The sequence below is a fragment of the Castanea sativa genome, chromosome 7 (genome assembly GCF_040712315.1).
Source record: "Castanea sativa cultivar Marrone di Chiusa Pesio chromosome 7, ASM4071231v1".
Classification (NCBI taxonomy): Eukaryota; Viridiplantae; Streptophyta; class Magnoliopsida; order Fagales; family Fagaceae; genus Castanea; species Castanea sativa.
In genome coordinates this window covers 24,150,243-24,176,310 of record NC_134019.1, presented here as the reverse complement: position 1 = coordinate 24,176,310, position 26,068 = coordinate 24,150,243, and the positions used below count along the sequence as shown (strand labels likewise).

General features: G+C 34.0%; 2 protein-coding genes and 1 pseudogene across 5 annotated transcripts; 2 read left to right on the top strand and 1 right to left on the bottom strand.

Annotated features, from left to right (window-relative positions):
• Positions 1 to 1,626: 1,626 nt before the first annotated feature.
• On the top strand, positions 1,627 to 9,639 carry LOC142644688 (uncharacterized). 4 transcript variants are annotated; one of them, XM_075819263.1, is made up of 6 exons: positions 1,627 to 1,848; positions 1,942 to 2,040; positions 6,607 to 6,677; positions 6,814 to 6,876; positions 6,959 to 7,270; positions 9,190 to 9,639. In XM_075819263.1, the coding sequence occupies exons 4-5, from the start codon at positions 6,874 to 6,876 to the stop codon at positions 7,256 to 7,258; spliced, it is 303 nt and encodes a 100-aa protein (XP_075675378.1). In that variant the 5' UTR covers positions 1,627 to 1,848; positions 1,942 to 2,040; positions 6,607 to 6,677; positions 6,814 to 6,873; the 3' UTR covers positions 7,259 to 7,270; positions 9,190 to 9,639. The 4 variants fall into 4 exon arrangements, with proteins under 4 accessions (XP_075675378.1, XP_075675379.1, XP_075675377.1 ...); XM_075819264.1 differs by lacking the exon at positions 9,190 to 9,639 and adding an exon at positions 5,060 to 5,227 and having other exon boundaries at positions 6,959 to 7,672; XM_075819262.1 differs by lacking the exon at positions 9,190 to 9,639 and having other exon boundaries at positions 6,959 to 7,671.
• Positions 9,640 to 12,630: 2,991 nt separating this feature from the next.
• Positions 12,631 to 14,891, bottom strand: LOC142643049 (pathogenesis-related leaf protein 6-like; annotated as a pseudogene).
• Positions 14,892 to 22,055: 7,164 nt separating this feature from the next.
• Positions 22,056 to 23,572, top strand: LOC142643048 (glucan endo-1,3-beta-glucosidase-like). Its single transcript, XM_075817580.1, has 2 exons — positions 22,056 to 22,270; positions 22,496 to 23,572. Exons 1-2 carry the CDS (start codon positions 22,216 to 22,218, stop codon positions 23,440 to 23,442), a joined length of 1,002 nt encoding a protein of 333 aa, XP_075673695.1. The 5' UTR covers positions 22,056 to 22,215; the 3' UTR covers positions 23,443 to 23,572.
• Positions 23,573 to 26,068: the final 2,496 nt, after the last annotated feature.

The window sequence follows — 26,068 nt, the reverse complement described above, 5'->3', positions numbered from 1 at the left end:
TATTCTTAATAAGCTTTCAACCAAAGCTAGAATCTTGCAACGAGGTCTTCCAAGTTCTAGTGGATGGTTTATGTGTTTTCTGCAACTCTAGAATTGAGTTTTCGGTTCTTCTTTTACCAAGAGGGTTTGGGAAATTACAATGAACTTATTTCTAGTATCTTATGCTAAAACTAATTGGCATGATAGTATGAGTTAGGGGGAAATAATCTTAAAGGGGAAGGCTTAAGCACAACCCTTTGCAAACTAGCTTTGTGGGCTACTGTTTATCATGTATGGAAGCAAAGAAATTCTATTATATTTTATAGGAAGGTATACATTGAAGATCAACTCATTGGCATTATAACGAAGGATGTTCAAGGGAGACTAGAGAGCAAACTATGCAGTTATGCCTCAACTTTTTCACTTTTTTCTGGAGCCCACAGCCTATACTTTTAGAACGGTCATGTGTCTCTCGCGCGTGTGGCCTGCTCTCTCCTTTCACCCAAAATTTGTCTTTCTTATCTCTCTCTCTCTCTCTCTCTCTCTCTCTCTCTCTCTCTCTCTCTCACACACACACACACACACACGCACACACACACACACACACCAAATGTTAGAAAAAAGTCCATTAGCTCTACTCTTTCGCCTCCATATCCACAAGACCCATCTCCAGCAAACCCCTAAAGAAATTTCTCAAAGCTCACTCCTGTCTTCGATTACCCAGATTCTACCGGTGAGTTCCGTTCCTTTTTTGTTATACGGGCTATGGCATGATGATTTCCTCCTCTTCCTCTGTCTCGAACTAACCCCAAAATCCAAGAATTGGTCGACACCCATATCCAGCAAATCTCATTCTCCTTTTCATCTTGCCCAATTTTTGATAGTAGTCCCAAATTCCATGGTTTTTTTCTGTCTGTTTCAGTGCTAGGGCCTCTGTTCTATCTTAGTTTCCCTTATTCCTCTACCCCGAAAGACCACAAAATAAAACAATGGGTCAACCCTTATTTTCCCCACTTAATATTGTTTGCTGCCTGTGCTTGTTTAGAAACTTGGTCCTAGCAAAAATTTTTGGTGGAAGTGTAGTTATGGATGTAGAGAGAAGAGAGGAAAACAGAGAGGGTCTGGTGGTGTATGTAATGTGAAGCTCGAGCAAAAGTAAAGAAGATGAAAAAACTTCCAATGGTACTAATATTTGATGTGACAAGTCACTGCAGTGGGGACCACATAGGTCTACTAATTTACGAGAATGCCATGAAACTCATATTTTAAAAACTGAAAACACCTCTCCACCTATTCTCAATTTTCATTCTCATAACTCAAAATTTTGAAATATGAGTTATGAAAACCAAAACTGAAAACTCAACTAAACAAAATTTATCTCAGTAGGACCCACGGTTTTTGAGTTTTGAGCACTGAGTTTTGAGTTATATAACTCAAAACTCCTCAAACCAATCACCCCACCAAATGCATAAAACAAAACCAACCACTAAATGGAGTCAGTGCATCGCCAACCATGGTGGAGGTGTAGAAATTGCACCTACAACTACTGAACTACAACTACAATTTGAAACTAGACCAAAAATTTGAAAAAAAACCCAATTCAGCATCGACTAAAATGCACCACACCAATGAAGTGACTGTAGTTTTGAGACCATTTTGAAACTTGGGACAAAAGTCGAGAACCAACAAGTGACCAATACGTATAATTAAAACCACTAATATTGAAACAAATAATATATAGGGAAGAGATGGCAAAAGAACAAAACCTCCAAGAGAAACTGTGAAAAACCCTGTTCTAAAGAGAGATGGGCCACACAAGCAAAGACCTTCTGCACTTGGAGCACAAGAATCCCTCCACCTCACCATTAGGTTTGTGTGTTTTGGTTTTTGTATACGACTAGTACATGTAAGTATTGGGTTACAAATTTCTTCTCTCACTAATTTTGTGTATGTATTGTGCAGAGTCCACTCTTCTTGTTTGCAGAAAAGACATAGCCCTTCTACCCCAGAAAGCCATTCCTGATGGAAACCCCATCACTGCTCCTGTTCCCAAAAGCCAAGGTAACCCCATCTTTCCAATCTAATTTATTTTTATTTATTACCACTTTTTTCTTAAGTTTCTGAATGCCTTTTGAACCTGCATTATGTTTCATTCTCTGTATATTTAAAGAGTTAATTTCCTTGCACTGTATTGTAAGTCTGTTTCGCTTTTGAGTTTTAAAATGAGCAATTGTAAAAAAACTATGAGGGGTTGTTGTCGTGAAATGGCATTTTGGGTTTTGAAATGTATTTTTAGGCTTCCAAATTGCCTAACCAAACTGACTCTAAATAGTTGTCCTGGCCTCGGCTACTTATATATTTAATTGACACCCTAGTCTAAGATACAAAATTTCCAGTGGCCATGTACATTTCTGAGAAGTTATAGTCAGATATGGGATGGCGATTCCCTGCTGAGTTTACGGTTATGTAAATAAAAACACTGGCTTAGTGTAATTGAAATGACCATGTTTTGACAATTATACTATGGTGGTAATGTTGATATGTGATGTAAGATTAATTTTTGGCCTTCCTGCGTCCTGGGCTCTTTGTTATTATGCGGGGTACTCATGATAAGCTATCTAATGTTTATCCACGAGTGTTAATATTTCTAGCATCAATCTTTGCCCCTTTTGTTGTTTGCTAGACAGTTTTCTCTTTCGGTGCAATGAGAAGAACTTCCATTAGCACTCGTTGCATTGGCTTGTCCTAGAGTTAGCTAGCATCAATCTTTACCCCTTTTGTTGTATTCTAGGTTTTCTATATTGGTGTTGTTTGAATAACTTCCATCAATGCTCTCTAGGTTGGCTTCAATTTTTCACAATCTATTGGAATTCTGAAGAATATTTTCCATAATTTCTTTCTTTGTCATCTAAGTAAATCAAGAATCTCAGTAACTTGTCTATAACAAGATTGAGATATTTTCTTCAATTTGTAATATAAACCAAATAATGTGTATCACCATCATTTGAGACAACTTTGTTCTCCGAATTTACTCAGGCTCATCCTTGCATCCCATGATGAAATCTTGTGTGTGTGTGTGTGTGTGTGTGTGTGTATGTGCGTGTGTGTGTGTAGTAGAAGTATTTTTGTCTTTTGAAATTCATCAAACACTAGTTGGTTTTTCAAATCAACATGTTCATGCAAAGCTTCCATGTCCTACAAAACTCTCTTAGGACTTGCATAAAAACTTGGTGTGCATCACTTTCTTGAACATTTTAATTACTCCAATATATTGATAGAGAATTCCAATCTACAAAAAAAAGAAAAAAGAAAAAAGAAAAACTCTACAAAACTCTTTCAATTTTCATCCTTCATCCAATCTCACACACCAACTGATTCTCTAATCTGGTTTGTGCCACATTTCCTACTGGTGCAGCTTCATGAAAGGAATTTTTGATGAGGACACAATTTACTGTTTAATTATTGTAATTTATTATTTTTGGTATTTTTATGTAAAAACGTTATTTTAGGTTTAGGTGATTTAATTCCTTGTTTTTAGGTGCATTTAATGCTTTTTAGGTCAAATTTGATTCCAGATATGGTAAGGTATCAATTAGGAGTTATTTTAGAATATATTTTCTTGTCTGTCAAGTTTTATGGAGCCCTTAAATAGGCCTTATGCTTGTAAACGTTTTTCATATAACATTATGGAATAAAAAAAAAAAAATGTGAGGCTTTGCTCTCTTTTGGTTCTTCAAGAACTGTGAACTTGTCAAGGATTCTTCCTTGTGGCGTTCAAACTTTATACCTTTGGTTCGTGATTCTTTATAATCATTGGGTCAAGGTGAACTTATACCTTTGGTTCGCGTTTCGATTATAAACGTTGGGTCAGGGTTTCTATCACAAATCTGAATTTTAGCTTTCTTGGGCAAGTATTCCAATATTTTTGTTGGGTCTCAAAGCGTGTCGATTGAGGTTCGCATCATTTGGTATCAGAGCACAGGTTCTAAAATCAGTTTTCTATCCTTTTATCTTTTATTTTCCTGTTATCATCCAAAAAAAAAAAGTGAAAAAAAAAGAAAAAAACTTGAAAAAAAAAGAGAGATGGTAATTATTAAGAACATTGTGGAAGATTCAATTGAGGTTAATTATGAGGATGAGTCGACAACTCACAATCCTCTAGTCTCAATTGATTTGTTGAAGATGACTATTCAATTTGTTGATTTTCTTGGAGTAGAAAATTTTAATTTTATTATCAACCCTTTGTTGATTGATGTTGCAAATAAATTGAAAGTAGATGAGAAGAAATTTTCTGCTACACCTTATGAAGGATTCAAGTTTCATAACAGGATCAAGTCATTAAAGCATTCGAAGTATTTGTTTATTTGGAGTGGAAGATTTCAGATTTCAAAGATGAACTCGAGGACGAGTTTGTTTCAAGTGGAGGAGTCTGATGAGGACACAATTTACTGTTTAATTATTGTAATTTATTATTTTTGGTATTTTTATGTAAAAACGTTATTTTAGGTTTAGGTGATTTAATTCCTTGTTTTTAGGTGCATTTAATGCTTTTTAGGTCAAATTTGATTCCAGATATGGTAAGGTATCAATTAGGAGTTATTTTAGAATATATTTTCTTGTCTGTCAAGTTTTATGGAGCCCTTAAATAGGCCTTATGCTTGTAAACGTTTTTCATATAACATTATGGAATAAAAAAAAAAAGGTGAGGCTTTGCTATCTTTTGGTTCTTCAAGAACTGTGAACTTATCAAGGATTCTTCCTTGTGGCGTTCAAACTTTATACCTTTGGTTCGTGATTCTTTATAATCATTGGGTCAAGGTGAACTTATACCTTTGGTTCGCGTTTCGATTATAAACGTTGGGTCAGGGTTTCTATCACAAATCTAAATTTTAGCTTTCTTGGGCAAGTATTCCAATATTTTTGTTGGGTCTCAAAGCGTGTCGATTGAGGTTCGCATCATTTGGTATTAAATATTCCAGTATTGTTTGTTGGGTCTCAAAGCGTGTCGATTGAGGTTCGCATCAATTTTCATCTACCATATTTTTTCTCATTGTTGAGACCATCTTCTGGTATGTCCCAGAGTTCATGGTCATTTTGCAGAATCTCCATACACCATCCCCTGCTGGTTCTTGTCATAGAAGAGCTTGTACAACTTGCGACACATTTTCAATCATATGCCTCATCTCAATCCTTTGGTCTTGATTTCCTCTATCCCGTGACCATTACCATGATCAACCATAGCTTAAAGGTGCTTCCTTTTACTCAAATTTGAATGTAGTGGCTCAGATCTAGGATCTTTAGCTCTTATACCACTTGATGTGGTATGGAGAACTTAGATCTAGTGTTAAAGATGGGTTTAACAAGAAATTTCAACAATAAACAAGATTAAATCAAAGAAAACTATAATAGGATTGAAGTTGAAACAATCAAATATCAATTTCTAGGCTCAAAAAGCTCAAGAGCAATTCAAATTTGAAATTTCATATAAAAGATATGAAAGGTTACTTACAATGCCTCAAAAGAGGCTACTTATAATAACCTTTAGTACTCTTAGAATCCTGACCCATTATCTTATTTATAATAATTAAATTCTAACCATCCCATTTCATGAAAATCATATGCTAGTCTCATGACCTTTTAAAATTCTAAATCATAATAATACCAAAATGTAACATATTACCTATAGAAAAAAAACGTAACATAGATAAATAAAATACTAGTCTTGTAATAGCCATAGGCTTGACAAAAGGAACCAATTGATTTTCTTTCCTTTGGGCTTAAGTTCTCCTATGTTATGTTTAAAATGTATGCACACTTGGTGATGCGGGAGATGCAAGAAGATTTTTATTTAGTATTATTTATGTTTGCAAGTTAATTGTATTTTTATATTTTAGGTCCTAGTAGTTTATTAGGCTATTAGTATTTAATTTAGAAGCAAGGTTATTTTTATAATAAGGCAATTAGGGTTTCCTAATCCAATTAGAACTAGGGTTTTGCAACCTATTGTACTCCTTGAGGAGACTGTTGATATTTTGATGAATGAAAAATATTATGTTTGGTCTCTTTTTGGTTTGGTGCTGGTCCACATTAGGTGCTGACTCCTAGTGGTTTTTTCCGCTTGGTGCTGACTCTAAGCAAGGCCTATGTGCTTTCTTGTTGTTTCATTTTTGCTCTATCTTGTGTCACAAGGTAGTTGTCATATTGTCATATGGCGGCCTAAGTGAACACCTAAATACTTAATTACTTTGATCCTATGCAAAGGTGGGATTGGGAAGTTCATCATAAGATGATATATACTCACCAAGCATGGCCCTCATCTGGGCAGTATAAGATGATAATTCACAGGGAAATAATTCATGGAATGTTTTTCATTATGTTGGAAACCATAATTCATCAGGACTGTTGAGTTGTTACTAGAAACAGTCAGTCAAATTGTTGGGTACTCTTTCCTTTCGCTATATATTTTTGTTTTCAGTGGCTAGAACTGTCAAAGAAATTGGCGAGCTGGCATACATTACAATCTTCATTAGTGTTTTTTTTTTTTTTTTTTTCAATTAATATAAAAAAAAATTGAAGGAAAAAACCACCGATTCTTATTGGTGCTTGATTTCATTTCCTTTGCTGCAGTTTTGGGGAAAATTAAAGACTTTTTAGGAGTGATATCAGAAGCTAATGAGAGGCTTCAGCATGATGCAAAGGTTGTGATTTGATCCTTTACTCAAGGTTTATTGTTTAATTAAATTCCAATTATTCTACTTTAATCCCTAACCCATGCTTTCCTTTCCTTTTTGTTGGCTTTACTTTTAACCTATGTATACAATTTATTAAATTCAGGAAAATTCTGAGAGCTATGATATTGAATTGCTCACTGGAAATTAAACTGAAATCATTGATATGGTAAGTGGGTCTCTTTCTCCCCCCCTCAACTGTATCAATCACTGAAATCATAACTGATTTTTTAAGTGCATCTTAATTACAGGATTTGATGCTTGGTATTGCTGATCTTCATACCCCTGAGGCTGTTGCTGCAGCTGAATCTGCAATTGCTGGTTATCAGCCTTTGATTCCATTGGCTGCTAGTAATAGCGGAACAGATTCAGATGATAGCAGTGATAATGATAGTGATGATGATGATGATGATGATGAAAATGACAATGATGATGGTAATGACACATGCTTGCCTTTGAAACTTGAAAGATCAAAGTCTGGCCAAGGCAATTCTTTGAGTGAAGATGTTAATCCATCAAAAAAGCGACAGAAGATTGTTGAGCTGTCATGAGAACTTTTTCTGGTAAGCAAAGTTGGATTCTGGAATTATTGTTGTTTGGTGTATTTGTTTGAAATGAATATTGAGAAAACTGTCAAATTATTGTAATGGTTGCAACAAGAATCGAAGCCTTGACTAGGGAAGGAAAACAATGAATGAATGATAATAGAAATGTTTAGAATTCAATTACTCCATTGTGTAGCAAAATAATTGAAAAAGGAAAGTCATGTGGAGGGATTTTTCTTATGAACTCTTGTTATAGGTTTTAGAGAAGGCATTTGATTAAGAAAGGGCGCCATGGGTTGTTTGTCTATTGTGGAAGTTGTCACTGATTGATGCAGCCATGAATGTTCTATGTCATTGATTATATCGTTGATTATTCTGGTCTAGGATGTAGTAGTTTTCACGGTAGTCTATATGTTGCTTGCTTCCTCACTGTCCATGTACTATTTCTTATATGTATTACGTTTTGACTTCCTTTCGGAATCTTGCACCCAAATCTAAAAAATTTCAGCCTTTCTTTGAATCATTCTATTTTGGACTCAATCTTTGAAGACTCGAAGTTCTGCCTTTCATTTTTACTAAGATGCATTTGAATGTGTCATTCTACCCTTAGGCCTTAGGTGCTTTGATTGATATAAATTTAAAACACTCAAGTAGTCAGTGAAGGACTAAATTATGTCCCCTTTGCCTTTTAAGTTGATTACCATTTAGAGAGGGAGTTCTCTCTTAAAAGTATCCTTCTTTTTAGTCCATGGCATGGGAATTTGTGAGAAGAAAAGTCTAGTAGATTGATCTCTTGGGAGAAACATTTTTTTGGTTGGACTTAAGAGTCCCTTCAAATCATAACCAGAGAAATTAAAAAATATATGAAATAAAAATGAAAAGAAGGTAAAAAGAACATGATTGATGAAAAACTATGAATAAAACATTTAAGAATAATGAGCTGGCATATTCAGTGCTTGGAGAAAGCGCTATGCTCCCAAAAGTTGGGTAGCTGTTCTGGAATTTGAGTAATTGCCTCTGCCTTGTTGATTAGAGTTCCTTCCTCTTCCTCTATTTGATGAGTAATTTCTAAATGCGCTATCTGTTAGTGGTTGGTGCAACCATGGCCATTTGATGTATTTCCTTGAATTTTCATCATTATCTCTGTTCTTGTGCTCTTCAGCATGTAAAGAACATGAAGTTCTTCAAGTGAGATTCCATCACTTCTGGTTCTAATTACTGCACAGAACAAGGAGGCCAATCTTTGGCTTCCTTGATCCTATTTAGATAGGCAACAATTGAGTATTTTCTTTCTTGATGTGATGCAGATCTGGTTTAAGGGTACCTCTTCTCACGATTTTCCACATTCTTGTATAGTCTAATCCAACTAATGAGTGGGTGCAGATAGAGTCAAATTGATGAGATTAGAGCTAGGTCTCTGTGAGCCCAAGCTTGATACTCTGGATTCATGACAGTGGGATTGCCAAATTCATCATAGAGATATTGAGCTGTTGGTTTTGTTAAACCATCAGTGAACTCAAAAGTAGGTTTCAGTATTGGCAAGATTTGATGCCCAGAGTACGTAATTTGAACTATCCAATTTAATGGACATGATTGATGTATAATATTCTCACTGATGCTTAGATTATATAGTAGCAGAATAGCTTAAGATACAAGTGTAAGAATGAAACTGAAATCTAAAGAAGTTTAACCACCTAACGGCTAACAATTTATTCTATAGCAAATTATACAAAGATGAACATCGTGTTCTTTTTTAGTTCATATGGAGAGCATTTATTGAAGTTTGCGAGAATGACTTCTGTTTTCTTTGTGAAAGAAGTGACACATTGTCAATGGTTATGACTAGTGTTATCACTTATCAGTTCTTACCATTAAGTGTTTTTGAGGGAACAAGATTGCAATCACTAATCCTTGATTTAACATTCTCTTGTGCATAGGCCTTCATTGTGTTCATGTCTTAGCTGGGACACCAACTAGTGCTTGAGCTCAATTGTGAGCAGGTAGTCTTGTGGCGAGTTATGGGTATGACGGATGCACCAGGATTATAACCATGAGATGAAAAAGAGCTATTGAAGTTTTATTCAATCCCATTTTTGTTTTGATTTGGTTAAGTCCAAAGTCAAATATTGGGATGATTGACAGAAAAAAGGCATGTATTTAGGGGGTATCTATAGTGAATAGCGTGTAAAATACCCTGAGCCACTTTAGACTTGAGACCATAACTAAACAGTTAAGCTACCTTAAGGTCAATAGAACCCTCCTCTAGGACATAAAAACTGTTCCCATTTCCGGGTAAGTAGCGCTGATCAATTTGTCTCTATGTATTTCCTATTCCTAATGGTGCAAAACGTGCTTTGAATTTTTCGGCTGTGGGTTTCCAATTTGTAAAAAGAGGGTTGCTTCTTATGAATTTGTGACTTAGGCGTGCCTTGGTCTCTCTTCTGAATGAGGTTGACTAGATTAGACAATAATCCATGAATTCTGTTTGATTTCAAATACCAGTTATAGGTCCAGGCCCTAGTTGATTTCCAACATGACACCTCAACCATACACCCTAGCCATTTTTTCATGAAAAAGCCTCGTTACTCTGCTAGACTCACAGCTCGAATAATAATGCATGGAGAAAAAGACTAGTCATTTATTTATTTATTTTGATACTCCACCGCTCATTTATTTTTTGGTTTGATTGTTTGGTTTTCCTTCCTTTTAATTTGGGAACTAAATCCTCTTATCGTCGGGACAATCAATAACCTCTAAGATAGAGAGAGAAGGAAAGTGGGTGGATTTGCTATATAATTCCTTAATGTAATCCTCTTATAGCTCCCATAGTTGTTAGGTTGGTGTATCAACTATAAACAGTGAGAATACTGATTGGAAAGCGAAGAATCCGTGCATTATGTGCAGTAAGTTTGCCACATATAATCCAATAATATTACTCGGCAATCTCATAGGATAAAGTTTATTTAGTCCTCTATGTCAAAGATAAAGGCTATTTCTTGGCTAGTATTAGTATGTCAAAGCAAGAACCTGCGAAGAGAGAGATGAAGAAGTGTTAGCCTTCCATAATAGTATTTTTTAGGTGTAAATGCACTTTTTGTCTCTACATTTTGTTTTGTTTTGTTTTTTGTTTTTTTCATTTTAGTCTCTACATTTTAATTTTACCACTTTTGATCTTTAAATCAATTAACGCGTTCCATTTTGGTTCTTTCCATTAGTCCACTAATGGAAATTGCTTAAGTGATAAACTGAGTGCATTGCTGACACATTAAATGCTGATGTAGCCAATTAAAAAATAAAAAATAAAAATTAATTAGCATTTAAAAAAATGCCATGTCAGCTTCTAAATATAAACAAATTTATTAATCAATTTTAATGAAATTAAAAAACAAAAAACAAAAAACAAAATTAAAAATAATAAAATACATCAATTCAGATCTAATTCATTTTGAACAAGAACACACATGAACATAATCACAGATTTAAACATCAACACAAGAACATAAGAGCACAAACTCAAAACCAAACACAAACTCAAATTTAAAAACACAAAAAATACAATAACAAACAAAAAAGAAGGAATTCAAAATCTCAAAATGGCAGAATTCTTGGAACTAGAATCCCAAGATGAGTCTGAATGCCATGGAACGTGATCCCAAGCACGAAGCAAGAATCCTCGAGCTACGTCGTCCCGGTCTCCGCCATCTACTCTCCAATCAAACCTCTCTTGAACATCACCCTCCTCCCTTACTCCCCTCTTTGCTGCTGCACATGTCGCTCCGTCCTCAACCCCTTCGCCATCGTCAACTTTGCCGCCAAGATTTGGATCTGCCCTTTCTGCTTCCAGTGCAACCACTTCCCTCCCAACTACGCCTCCATCTCCTCCCCGCCGAGCTCTTCCTTCATTACACCACCATCGAGTACTCCCAAGATAACCAAATCAACTAGTCGCCACTGCAACCACCGCTTGTTTTCTTGTTCGTGATTGATTCCTATCTCATTAAGAAAGAGATGGGGTTTCTGAAGTCTTCGATCTACAAGCTAAGAGCATCTTGAATGGCGCTTGATCCACAAAAATGAGATGTGGAGGTTAAAGGGCGAAATAGAGGGTAAGTGCTGGGTATATGTGCTTGAGGCTTTATGAGCATGTAACATGTGTAATAACACACACACCCAGATCGGGTTGGTTAGGTTTGATGGCTATGCTAGATTGGTGGAGGTGGAGATCGTGGTGGTTAGGTCAGATCAATGGTGTTGGTTCAGTTTTTTTGGGTCGCAGGTGGTGGGTAGATCTGGGTTTTCTGGGTCTGGATCGGCTAGGTCCATTGTGGGTTTGTGTTGGTATGGTTGAGGGATTGAGCTGGGTTTGTTCAATTTTGTGAGTATTTTGTTAATGATTGTATTGATTTAATTTTCAGATTTAAATCTATTTTTTCTTTTGGATAATTTGGTTTGTGTATATATATGGATTGATTTTTTTTTTGGGTACAATATTCTTTTATGATTTTTCTGTGTTTGATTTCTAGGATTGTAGGATTTTTTTGGGTTTGTGCTCTTGTGTGTTCTTGATGAGTTTGTATGATTTTCTGGATTTTTTGGATTTGACTTAACATTTATTTTGAGAGTAAATAGTTTATGTTTGTTATTGTGTTGTTTGTGTTTTTAAATTTGAGTTTGTGATTGGTTCTGGGTTTGTGCTCTTATGTTCTTGTGATGATGTTTAAATCTGTGATCATGTTATTGTGTGTTCTTGTTCAAAATGAATTAGATCTAAATTTATGTATTTTTTTTTTGTTTTTAATTATGTTTTTTGTTTTTTTATTTAGTTAAAATTAATAAATTATTAAAAAAATTAGATGCTAATATGGCATTTTTTTATAATATTTTAATTTCTCCGTTAGTCACCTCAGATATTTCCGTCGATTGACTGACGGAAAAGACGAAAATAACATGTGTTAATTGGTTTAGGAACTAAAAGTGGTAAAATCAAAATATAAGGACCAAAATGGAAAAAAAAAAAAAAAAACCAAAATGTAGGGACTAAAAGTGCATTTACGCCTATTTTTTATGTTCATATAAAACGAGAGTTATAGTCATGTAAAAGCATTTTTTATTTTTATTTTTATTTTTATTTTTATTTTTAATTTTCTATATACATAGTGGGGAGGGAGAGGTCGGATTCGAAATTACACAAATAACACTACAAAATATGTCATTACCACATATAACACCTTATTAAAACTTGAGTCACGTTAAAGCCTTGAATTAGAGAAAAAAAAAAACACATTCTTTAAAATAATAAGAGGAATGAGTAAATAACAACTTTTGAGAAGCTAATAAAATAATTTTTCAGTGGCTACTCAAAGAAAAGAGTTCTGTAACCATATTTTATTTCTATGATCAGTACTTTCTTTATGTATCTTTATTTTTTCCTAGCAGTCAAGGCTTAGGACTTTGAGGTGATCAATTCATGCTTCACTAATAAGGACGTTGTCCAACATAATTGCCTGGAGGATCATAGTTGCAAGTGACAAACCACCACCCATTATTGCACTGAACTCTAGCACACCCAAGACGAAATGAATTTCGCCACACAACTTGAGTATAGTGCAAGCACTGTCCCCCAACACAAGTATTGCTGTTGTAGTCATAGCAATTCTTCTCTGCAACCCACAAGTTCACTGCAGCTGTGATGCGAACCTCAATCGACTCGCTTTGAGACCCAACAAAAATATTGGAATATTTAACACCAAATGATGCGAACCTCAATCGACATGCTTTGAGACCCAACAAAAATATTGGAATACTTAACCCAAGAAAGCTAAAAATCAGATTTATGATAGAAACCTTGACCCAACGTTTATAATTAAAACGCGAACCAAAGGTATAAGTTGACCTTGACCCAATGATTATAAAGAATCACGAACCAAATGTATAAATTTTGAACGCCACAAGGAATAAATCTTGATAAGTTCACAGTTCTTGAAGACCCAAAAGAGAGCAAAGCCTCACATTTTCTGAATTTTATTCAATAATATTCTATGAAAAACGTTTACAGACTTAAGGGCCTATTTAAGGGCTCCATAAAACTTGACAGACAAGAAAATATATTCTAAAATAACTCCTAATTGATACCTTACCATATCTAGAATCAAATTTGACCTAAAAAACATTAAATACACCTAAAAACAAGGAAATAAATCACCTAAACCTAAAATAACGTTTTTACATAAAAATACCAAAAATAATAAATTACAATAGTTAAACAGTAAATTGTGTTCTACATCAGACCCCTCCACTTGAAACAAACTCGTCCTCGAGTTCATCTTTGAAATCTGAAATCTTCCGCTCCAAATAAACAAATACTTCGAATGCTTTAATGACTTGATCCGGTTGTGAAATTTGAATCCTTCATAAAGTGTAGCAGAAAATTTCTTCTTATCTACTTTCAATTTATTTGCAACATCAATCAACAAAGGGTTGATAATAAAGTTAAAATTTTCTACTCCAAGAAAATCAACATATTGTATAGTCATCTTCAACAAATAAACTGAGACTTGAGGATTGTGAGTTGTGGACTCATCCTCATATTTAACCTCAATTGAATCTTTCACAATGTTCTCAATAATTACCATCTTTTTTTTTTTTTTTTTTTCGTTGTTTTTATTTCCTCTTTTTTTTATTTCACTTTGTTTTTGGATGATAACAAAAAACAAAAGATAAAGGGATAGAAAACTGATTTTAGAACCTGTGCTCTGATACCAAATGATGCGAACCTCAATCGACACGCTTTGAGACCCAACAAAAATATTGGAATATTTAACACCAAATGATGCGAACCTCAATCGACACGCTTTGAGACCCAACAAAAATATTGGAATACTTAACCCAGGGAAGCTAAAAATCAGATTTATGATAGAAACCTTGACCCAACGTTTATAATTGAAACGCGAACCAAAGGTATAAGTTGACCTTGACCCAATGATTATAAAGAATCACGAACCAAAAGTATAAAGTTTGAACGCCACAAGGAAGAAACCTTGATAAGTTCACAGTTCTTGAAGAACCAAAAGAGAGCAAAGCCTCACCTTTTCTGAATTTTATTCAATAATATTCTATGAAAAACGTTTACAGACTTAAGGGCCTATTTAAGGGCTCCATAAAACTTGACAGACAAGAAAATATATTCTAAAATAACTCCTAATTGATACCTTACCATATCTAGAATCAAATTTGACCTAAAAAGCATTAAATACACCTAAAAACAAGGAAATAAATCACCTAAACCTAAAATAACGTTTTTACATAAAAATACCAAAAATAATAAATTACAATAGTTAAACAGTAAATTGTGTTCTACATCAAGCTGTCCCTGTAAATGAGCCACTGCCTTTAGCAAGGTTCTCACCATAGCTCCCATTTGAGTGCTCAAGGTTGCAGTCTCCAATCCTTGAATTGGCATAGTTTTGAGCATAGGTTGCGACTGTGCTATTCCATGTAATATTTGGGACACCAACTTGTGTACGAGCCACATTGGAGCATTTAGATAGTCCTGTTGTGAGTTTTGGGCATGAGAAGTCTGAAGCTGCGCTAAGCCCACAAGACAAATAAGAGCAAGTGAAATTTTAGTACACAAACTCATGATATTGGTTGCTTTTTAAGTGAAAATGGAATGTTTGGTGAATGATGAGAATTGTAACATGATAATGGCTATTTATAGGGAAGGTATGTAATTATTTTACCTGCTAATTCGGAAGTAGAACGATTTAAGTTGTTGATAACACTAATTTTAGCAAACTAAAAGCACTAGTCTTCCCCCTTAGACATGTAAACTTTGCGGTCAGCTCCAGTTAAGTCTAAAAATGATGTAAAAGTGGTGCATTGATCAAAGTAACTCACATGTTCTACCTTTTTCCAAATGAAGCAACTTATGAAAAAGATTAGAGGGAACGTACTAATTACAGTTTCATTATAACAAAGACATACCTTATTTCCAATCCAAATAGTGCTTTAATCTGAACTCTAACAGATATACTCAGAAGGCTATACCTATACATATGAAATGGCCAGTTTCGATTTTTATTATTTTTTATTTTTTTATACTTAGTAGTGTATTGTTGCAAAACTTTAGTTCAATAATTAATTGTTAAGAAAACAGTAGTATTTATATAAATTGATGCAATTAGGTCATTGTATAATTGGTTTTAGACGGAGATGTTGCCTCTAATTAGAGGGAAAGATTCAGAGAGAAATCTTTGTAAGCTTGCTGGAGAATCTTTCTTGTCTAGTTATATTTTACTTAAAATTATATGTTTCATTTATCAAATATTCCTTTTTTTTCCTTACAAAATTTTATTTAATTATTTTAACTTCATTGATTTAAGCATAATAATTAGAATCTTCCTTCTTTGAAATATTATTGTAAAGGTATTTGATTCAGTTAATTAGAAAGTTTCATTTTCCTTCAAACTAAGATCACACATCTATAAGTTTGTTAAAAGAACCAAAAGATTTGAATGAAATATTCGTTTGAATTGTGGGTAAATAATATATGATTTTTTTTATATGGACTAAGATGGAACCAATGGCAATAATATATGATTTTTATTTTTTTTATTTTATTTATATATGGACTAAAATGGAACCAATATAATTTATATGTACAATTTGCTTGAAGTCCTTGGCTACATCCTAACATAAGGTCACACCAACTATTACTTGAAATTCGTCTAGCAATGATTCCCCTTTGGAGTTGTTCATAAAAAAGTTTTTGTACTCCGGCCAAGGTACTTGTATCCACCAACATGATTCTCTCCTCCACGGACATTTTTTGGAGGGTAAGACTTCTGTCCAGTGGAAATTTTCACTAGACACGTCCGGATTCGGACACGTGTCCAAGAGTAGACACGTGTCCACCATCCAACGTGTCCAGTGGAAACTTCCACTGGACACAAGCCACACCCTTTTTTGGATACGAAGCTTTTCCTTCTCAATACCAAGTTTCTCCTTCTCTATTTTAAGTTTTTCCTCTTCTAATCGAATTCTCTTCCTACAGACCCTATCCCTTAACTCTTTCAAGTGAACCATTTCCGCTTTGATACGATCATTTTCTTGTTTTTGTGATTCCTCAATAAATTTCATTTTCTTGGCCAAATATTCCGCAACATCTTTTTCAGTAGCTTTGTTCTTTCGGTTAACCTTTTCGGCCTTTCTACCAATCGGTCTTTTGAAATTGGAAACGTCATCCAATAAGGACACACCATCCCCCTCGACAATAGATGTTGAATCCAGAGCTAGAGGTAACAATGTCCTCGATTTTTCCTTAGGCTCACTCCACTTTGGTTGGTCCTTTAACATAAGCCAACAATGTTCAAATTGAAACTTTAAATAGAAGTTTTTATAAAAAGCCTTCCCATTGTCAATCTAAAAAAAATGAAAAGAAATATAACATGATTAGTATCTTCAAACTACTGGTTAATGGGTATGTTAATACTGTTGAATATAATTTATACCTTATCTTCTTCAGTCGTACCACTTTGAGGAATTGCTTTAACTTGAGCCATGCACCCACAAAACCTAGTTGGCTCCTTGTCAATCATTCTCCAATGACTTGTTAGGGAACTAGCACTACATGTGGTACCGAAGGTATTGTGGTTGTGGAAGTATTCCCAAACTTTTTCACAAAATATACTTTGTTTTTGCTCATATGTGCGTATGGCATGGACACTAGTATTGAGTCATGCTGACACTAGGAGTTTATCTTCATCTACATTGAAGTTAATACCCCGTTTTGTTTTCTTAGGAGATTCAACATCAGGTGTAGAATCAGAAGAGGACATTGGATTATTTTGAGATATGCCCAAAAGCTGTGAGTAAAGATCAATGTCCCCTTGTATGATACTAGTGGATTAAGGCAGGTCTGTCTTTGAGTCCATAAATAACGTAGATAATGACACAGCAAATATAAACTTCCAGCGGACTGAAAATTCCCAAATGTAAAGACATTTATCAGAACTGACACTCACAGCAATAAGGTATAAACAGATTCCAGCAGACTGAAAATTCCCAAATGGAAAGACATTTACAACAATAAAATTAGAAAAAACAAAAAAAATTCCCAAATGTGAAGACATTCAGCAAATAAATTAGAAACAAAAAATTTACATTTCCAGCAGATTCCCAAATGTAAATGTGAAAGACAATTTTCAGCAAATAAATTAGAAACAGGAAATTTCCAGCAGATTCCCAAATGTGATGACAGTTTCAGCAAATAAATCAAAAGCATTACACGAAGAAAAGGCATACATAACTTACCTGTGAATCGGCGAGAAACCCAAACAATGCAGCTAGGGGGAGAGGACTTCGAAAACCGACGGCTGCGGCGTGCTTTGGCGAGATGTATAGAGAGCGAGAGAGAGCAGAGAGGGGGTTGGGAAGAGTAGAGTGTGTGAGTGTGAATGAAGGGCTTCGGTGTTGAAGAGACTAAAAAAAAAAAAGAAAAAAAAAGAGTGAATATAAATTAAACTTGATTAGGTCTTTTATTTTATATATTTTAGTACTAGTAGTGTATTGTTGCAAAATTTTAGTTAAATAATCAATTGTTAAGAAAATAGTATTATTTATGTAAATTGATGCAATTAGGTCATTCTTTAATTGGTTTTAGACGAACTGTTGCCTCTAATTAGAGGGAAAGATCCAGAGAGGAATCTTGTAAGCTGGCCGGAGAATTTTTCTTGTCTAGTTATATTTTACTTAAAATACAATGTTTTATTTATTGAATATTCCTTTTTCTTTCCTTACAAAATTTTATTTAATTATTTTAACTACATTGATTTAAAGATAATAATTAGAATTCTATCCTCTTTGAAATATTGTAAAAGTATTTGATTCAGTTGGTTAGCAAGTTTCCTTTTCCTTCAAACTAGAATCACACATCAGTAAATTTTGTTAAAAGAACCAAAAGATTTGAATGAAATGTTCGCTTGAATTGTGGTTTAATAGTATATGATTTTTTATTTTATTTTTAATATTGACTAAAATGGAACCAATTAAATTCAGGAAATTTATATGTGCAATCTGACTAAGCTTTACACATAGCCTGATTGACCCAATCCGAACTTGAATTGACTTGCCTATTTGCTACGTCTTTGTATTGATCCAGTTAATTGAGATTTTGGTTACTTAATGAACTATGTAATTTTATTTGTCTTTGAATTACGTTTATAGGAATAATATTTTTGAATATTTATTTTGGCCTACACTCTAATATGGTGAAATCTTTATGAGTGGGCAGCCATTGTCACGTGTCTAGTTCATACTTTAGGTTCAAGGCGTGACATCTAGATCCGTTTTCTTTCAATTTTTATGTGTTTTAAATGTTTTTTTTTTTTTTTTTTTTTTGAGGAAGTACCTATAGTGAGGTAGGTTCCGACTAAGTAACAGAGCAAATTTCAAGTGTAAAAAAATGAGTGTTTATTTCTTAGATAATTCAATAATTACAATAATGGAGATAGAGTGATTTAAATTCTGAATGTCTCTATTAAAAACACAAAAATGTGTTATTCAGCATAACATGCATTCAAATACTTTTCAGACACGGTTCAATTTCTACATTGGCAATTTGGAATGAAAGGTAAATCATTTCTAAGTAAGGTAATAGCGGTATTGACTTTGAGTGAATCATTTTGAAAGAAAAAAAGAAAAGAAGAAAAAAGAAAAAAGAAAAAAAGGCTCATGTTGGAAACATCATGTTGTTTGAAAAAGAAAAAACAAAAGGTAAGTAAAGCGATAGTGGTCTTGAATTTAATGCCATTGAGTAAGACACCTGAAATTTAAAAGATTATTAGGTTCTCTTAGATTACTATAAATGCGTATTCTTTTATCTCACATGAATGGTAGGTTCCACCATGAATTTAATTAATGGGACCTACCATTCATGTGAGATGAGGGAATACGCATTTATGGTACTCCAAGAGTATACAATAATTTCCTCTAAAATTCATACAATTTTCTCTCCTCATGAGATTACTATGCAATATTTAGAAAGTAAGTAAATACTAATAATTTCCTCAAAAAAAGAAAAAAAGAAGAGTAAATACTAATTATTACTACCAACAATTAGTCTAGCTGAATGCGGAAATAAGTGGATTCACGTGGGCTATAAGTTAGGCCCAATGTGCCTAAGGTTCATCAAAATAAATTATCAAAACTCTAATAGGCCTCCTTAGCCGTGACCCACTGAATTACTAGTATGATAATATCCCAAAAAGTAGATTTATTTATATATGCTATACTATAAATTAGACCTCTTTGTCTTTGACCCATTTTCAATTTTTCATTTTTTTTTTTCCTTTCAATCGCTTAACTATAATTTATTTTCAATTTAGTTCTTCCTTAGTAATTTTTTAAAAACTTTCCAAGATAACATTATTTTGTTGGACTTAACAGTATGAATTGGATGGAAAGGTTGCATTGGAAACAAATGGAAATCTAAGGATAAAATAAAATAAAACTTAAGGCACTAAATTGAAAGTAGGCCAAAGTTAGGGGTTGTAATTTATTATTTGGTGATGATGTGCTGAAATCGTTAGTGAGTTGTAGGCTCCAAATCACTTCAAATCACTCCAATAGATACCTGTGGCATAAAAACAATAAAACCAAATAGAAGACACCGGTGTGGTATCGTCCAAGAATCCTCCGAAAATTAAATTAGTGAATGAGAATTTCTAAGAACTCTATAACGAGAGAGTTAGGGATTTTCTCTGTACCTGAGAAAAGTGGAGGTCTGGTGTTTATATAGTGGTGAGTGGTGAATTAGAATCCCTTCAAAGTAGGGATCTTTCCTTATGGGGAGGGTCTGACACTTAGGGTTTCCAAGACTTTAGGGTGTCTTTCCATATGAGAGAAATATACATGAGTAATGGGTTTTATTTTGTGTATCATGTAAACTGTTTCCATGTATAGGTATTCGTGGAAACCAAGCCAAGCCACGCTGGACCTGTCGACCTCTTCATCTCGTCGACCCTTCGCCCCGTCCAAGGGTTTCCTATTGGCTTATGGGGACTCTCGTTGGGAATTATTGTGGGGTCATCACTCGTGTTGTCGTCACACTGTATCATTCCTCTATATTTGTAGAACTGACGGACCTGTGGGCACCATTGGTTTCCTTGCGTGGTGTCACTGGGACTTGTTGATCCTTAGTCAAAATTACCCCTATCAGTCGGGTCTAGTACCATCTTCTCTTTTGGGACGGTTGAAGGAATTTAATTTAACATTTTTTGAAGTAGCTAGTAAATGAAAACACACACACACACACACATTTGATGAGACAGGCAGGGCAGGACAAGATGGAGTAAGCAAAATACATCCTTACCCTAATACCTCTTTGAGGCAGATAAAATTTGTGCACAACAAGGTGGGGCAAAATGAGTCAAGTGAAACACAAAATTTTAAATAGAGTAGTGTTTATTACACACAAATAATTTTACACATTTTTTCACATACCCCTAAAAGTAACCAAAGTTATGATTTTCAATTTACCAAAGTCATGATTTCTAAATTGAAAATCATGACTAACGACTTCAATTTTTTTTGGGTGTGTATATAAAAACGTGTAAAATAATTTCTATGTAACAAATTTAACCCTTTTAAATAGTTTGTATGAGTAGCACATGTCGGCAACTACAATCACATCTTGATCTAAAATTTCGAAAGCTCAAATGTTCACTTCACAAATTTATTAGTCGCGTAGACATTAATGTACAAACCATAACGAAACTTCTTGTAGAGTCTAGGCTGTTCTTGATCGTGCTTTCTTTGCTGACCTTTTTTTTTTTGGGTGAGAAGACTTTATATGTTAGTTTAGAGGGTCAGGCTGCCAAGTTATTTACTTTCAAAAGGATCTTATTTATGGGCGGTAAGAATATACTATCAGAAATTTCTTTACATTAATCACCCATGTCTGAAATGGCTTATGTTTTACCTAATTTTTTTGAGTAAAGTTAAGGCCATAACTTTTGTTACAATTTACTCATGTAACAAGTTTTAAGTGATGGAATAAAAGTGGTAGGTCTATGTGTGTCCACAATTCTACTACTTATAATTGATCACATAAAATATTTGGGGCAAAAATTATAGCAAAAGTTATAGTCATAACATTTTTCAATTTTCATTCTCTTAATAACATCATTTTCCTTTTCCAACGTCACACTGCATCAACATGTTTGACTTCTCGAACTTAATTAACGGAATTCCTAGTTGATAATTGCTTAAAGATTATTGGATATATACGCCACTACATGACTTTGAACAATTGGATTATAATTTAAGGCAACTGGGTCAGTCTTTTTAATTCACCATAATTTGATCAGGACCGTCAATCAAGCTTAGACTAGCTAGACGCTAGAATAAAATCCCACAAACCTGGACCATTGGGTATAGGTCAGGCCCCTTAAATTAAATAGCAGGCATTGCATCTTAAATTTTACGTAGACTTTTCAAGAAGAAAAGTATAGGTACATTCAAATTAACAAATAAATGTGACGTACGACTTTCTAATTGTGTAATACTTACGTGTCTAGTTATAAGGATTTTGAACTTAGCTATTTGCTTGCAGCAATTGGTCAATGGTACATGCACATGGATATCTATGCCTAGAGTGATTGACGGAGTCATTTTAGTACTACATGATTAATTTTTAGGTATTCTCAGAACACCAAAGAATGATACTTCATCCTTGTGAGGTTTACTGATTAAAATCAAGGTGAAGTTCACTATGAATATGAGAGGACGGTGTACAATTTCTCCATACTCCCAGAAGTACCTAATTTTTCATTGAACAGAGACTGAAACTCTATTCCAATGCATTCTGTAGCCTATAAATAAATGAAGGGATAGGTTATAGAGATAGCAATAGTAAAGATATCTGTGTTAAGCATTAAGAGTTAGTTTTTCATTTCCTTTTCCCCATGGCTCCAATGTTGCTTCTTATTGGTTTTTTGATAGCTGGGCTAGAATTAACAGGTATATATGGTTTTTCACATCTCTTTCACTTTAGATCAAAATTGTTACTATATATATATATATATATATATATATCATTCCAAACTTTGTTTTTCAGATCTTTCTCACCACATGATGACAGGAACACAAAGATTAAAAGAACCTGAAATTAGTTCTTCTCCCCAGCCCTTTACCAATGTTTACTTAAGCTATTACTCATCAAAATCTGTCACAACTTTGATGCAGGTGCACAATCTGTTGGTGTATGTTATGGAAAAAATGGAAACAATCTACCGACTGATGGAGAAGTTGTTGATCTGTATAAAAGCAATGGCATTGGGAGCATGAGGATATATGACCCAGATCAAACAACTCTCAACGCACTTAAAGGATCAAACATAGAACTCATCATTGGGATCCTTAACAACAATCTTCAAGCGCTCACTGATGCTACAGCTGCAACAAATTGGGTCCAAAACAACATAAGAAACTACCCGGATGTCAAATTCAAATACATTGCTATTGGGAATGAAGTACATCCTGGTGATGCTGAAGCTCAATTTGTTCTACCTGCCATGCAAAACATTCATAATTCAATTGTAGCTGCCAATTTACAAAATCAGATTAAGGTTTCAACAGCTATAGATACAACTTTGTTGGGAAATTCTTACCCTCCATCAGCGGGTTCATTTAGTGCCGCTGCAAATTCATATATAAGCCCAATCATAAACTTCCTAGTCAGTAATGGGGCACCACTTTTAGCCAATATATACCCTTACTTTAGCTATACCAATAATCCTCAAGACATAAGCCTTCCATATGCCTTATTTACTTCACCAGGGGTTGTGGTAACAGATGGTAGTCTTCAATACCAAAATCTTTTTGATGCACTGTTGGATTCACTCTATTCTGCTCTTGAGAAAGCTGGTGCACCTAATCTACAAATTGTAGTATCAGAGAGTGGTTGGCCATCTGAAGGTGATACTGCAGCTACAGTAGCCAATGCAGGCACCTACTACAAGAATTTGATTCATCATGTGAAGGGTGGGACTCCAAAGAAGTCTGGACAAGCAATAGAAACTTATTTGTTTGCCATGTTTGATGAAAACCTCAAGACTGGATCAGAAATTGAGAAACATTTTGGTGTCTTCTCTCCTAATAAACAGCCCAAGTACCAAATTAGTTTCGGTTAGATAGTGTGGACTGTGTGGTTATCCATGCAAATTCGTGAATAAGTTAAATAAGTGTGCCATGAGCCATGTACCCCCCCTCTAAATGTTAAATTAAATAACTCTTCTAATGAATAAGTTTCTTATACAAATATAGTTCGCGTGTTGCTTGAAAAAATGGATGAAAAGAAAATCATAAATTACTTCTATATTTCTATTATGCCTTTTTTTTTTCCTTCAACAAGTGGAACGTGAGAATTTGAACCCAAATTCTCCGTATAGAGCATGAATTAAGTCTCTTTATATTATTGATATTGGCAGAAGAGAAATATAGTGAAAACAATATGCAACTACCAACTTAGAACAAGAATAACTCCCAAAGAGTTGATCTATATATAGTGGTACTCCTAACTCATGAATTTTCTTTACAATGTGAAACATTGAATTTTTCCACCCATATGCATTCAAGTATCTTTAAAGTTCTCCACAAAAAAGGAAAAAAAAAAAAGTATCTCTAAAGTTTTGTAGAGATTTGAGAATCTAAAATAAAAATTTTTTAAAAAATTATAAATTGCTTGTTTTAGATCATCCACTCTTGAATCTTTTCATTTTTGGGTCCATCTGTTTCCGTTTCAGTGGTGATTTAATTTAATTAATTAATTACTTTTCTAATTAATAAATAAATTTCATTTGACTTTGGATTAAATTAGATGCATGCAACCTTACATTAACTTTTTTCTCAACCAATAAGAATATGACACATCATTTAATTTAGAACTAATTATAGACTAATTAGAATAAAGAGATCATAATCACTTATGGGTGGGACCGGTTTCATGCAAGTACACTTCATCGTTAAAAAAAAAAAAGTTTTTTTGATATCTTTTAATTTAGTGTCCTAATTAATGTTCTTGCACTGTCGTTTTGATTGTTGTGACCTCAAGGTTTGTTTTATGAAAAGTATTTGGAAATCAAAAGGTGAAAATTATAGTCTTTCCCAAAGACACGAGATGATGATACTATGCATTGTGATGCAAACAAGGTTATATGGTTGGTGCAAAATAGGGTGTCTATGCATGTTTGATGTCATACTACAACAAAGTTGGTTTTTTTCGAGGGTCAAAACGTATTAAAAGCCCTAAAAAAAAAAAATATATTTTGAGGGTTTAGATGGCTCTTAATACCCTTTGAAATAAATTCCCTCAAAACAAAAATTTTGATGGCCTATGCCCTTGAAACAGAAATTTCAACAGAACCCTGGAAACAAATCTTTCATCTTTATGGAGGATTGGCGACCCTGGAAAAATTCAAAAATAAATAAAAGCACAATAACCTTTTTTTGAGGGTCTCCCGACCCTTAAAATAAGGTTTTTCTCCTTAAAAAAAAAAAAAAAAAAAAACCACAACCATGCACATAGACTTTAAAGAACCACATATTATAAAATCTATATTATAACAAAACACAAATATCAAAACAAAAGTCATTTAGCTTTCCAAATCACTAAATCCTTCATTCTTGAAGTTTATGGAGACGCTTTCACATTAACCTAAGGGAACTTAGTATTTTAACTATAGAATTTTGAAACAAATAAACTATTTTACCCAACATCTTCAATAGCATGCTGAGAGTGTTGGGCAAATAATAATTTCTTAAGGCAATTTCAAGAGATTAGAAGATGCTTCAAAATACAAGAATTTAAATCATGTGCAAGAAAACAAACTACTTTGCGTAGGAAAAAAAGGCCAGCAGCCATACAACACCCAAATCAGCCCAGTGTCTGCAGAAAACACAACCAAAGCTACTATAAAAATTCTAAATAACTTCCTCAACAAAAGCACACAAACACAGTGCAAATAGCTGCACTAAACAAACCAATGGACAAAATACACATTTCCAAACTAGAGCCCAAATAAGCAATTAGTGTCAAGCCTCAAGTACTCAAAATTTGAAACAACCAGCAAAAATTCTTCATTCTTAATGGTTAGTAACATACATATTCTTTTAGACAAATATATTAAGCACTAAATGGTACTTAATCCCATGTGCTTGAGGCAAATACTTATTAACAGACTCTTTCAAATTTCAGAACATCATGAAGAACTAAATGGTACTTCATCCCATGTGCTTGAGGCAAATAATGTCAATGCCTACTCTTTTCCATTGACTATCAAATAATGTCTCATGATTAACATGATTATAAATTGTGCAGTTTATACCTAGCCAAGATTTACTAAGGTTTTCTTTAGTACTAATGAGTTCCTCTGTCCACTTCCATGTTCAGTCTGGAAACCCAACCTCCACCCAAAAAACAAGAACAAATATAAATAAAAGTAGCAGAATCTGCCAAAACACAATGACAAACAACATAAACAAACTTTAAGCAATTAAACAGAATAATTGAGATACATTTCACCAGGTAGAGGTGGTGTTAGCTCTGCCTAGCAGAGTCCTGGGCAGAAATTTATTAGAACTATTATGAGTTTTGATGAAGCCGAATCTTGACTTGTCAATATGCTCCTTGTTAGTGTCGATGGAGGATTTCGCCGGCGTGAGGCCAACTAAGAATGCTCCGATGCCAAAGTTAGATTATAAGCTCTCAAAATATGTTTCGCACAATTCTCTCTCAAGTTTTTCATATATCTTGTACTT

Excerpts from the sequence above, each read along its gene's own strand:
- LOC142643048 (XM_075817580.1), top strand. The coding sequence starts at position 22,216 with ATGGCTCCAATGTTGCTTCTTATTGGTTTTTTGATAGCTGGGCTAGAA. Across the intron at positions 22,271-22,495 it reads AGCTGGGCTAGAATTAACAG|GTGCACAATCTGTTGGTGTA; the intron begins GTATATATGGTT and ends ACTTTGATGCAG.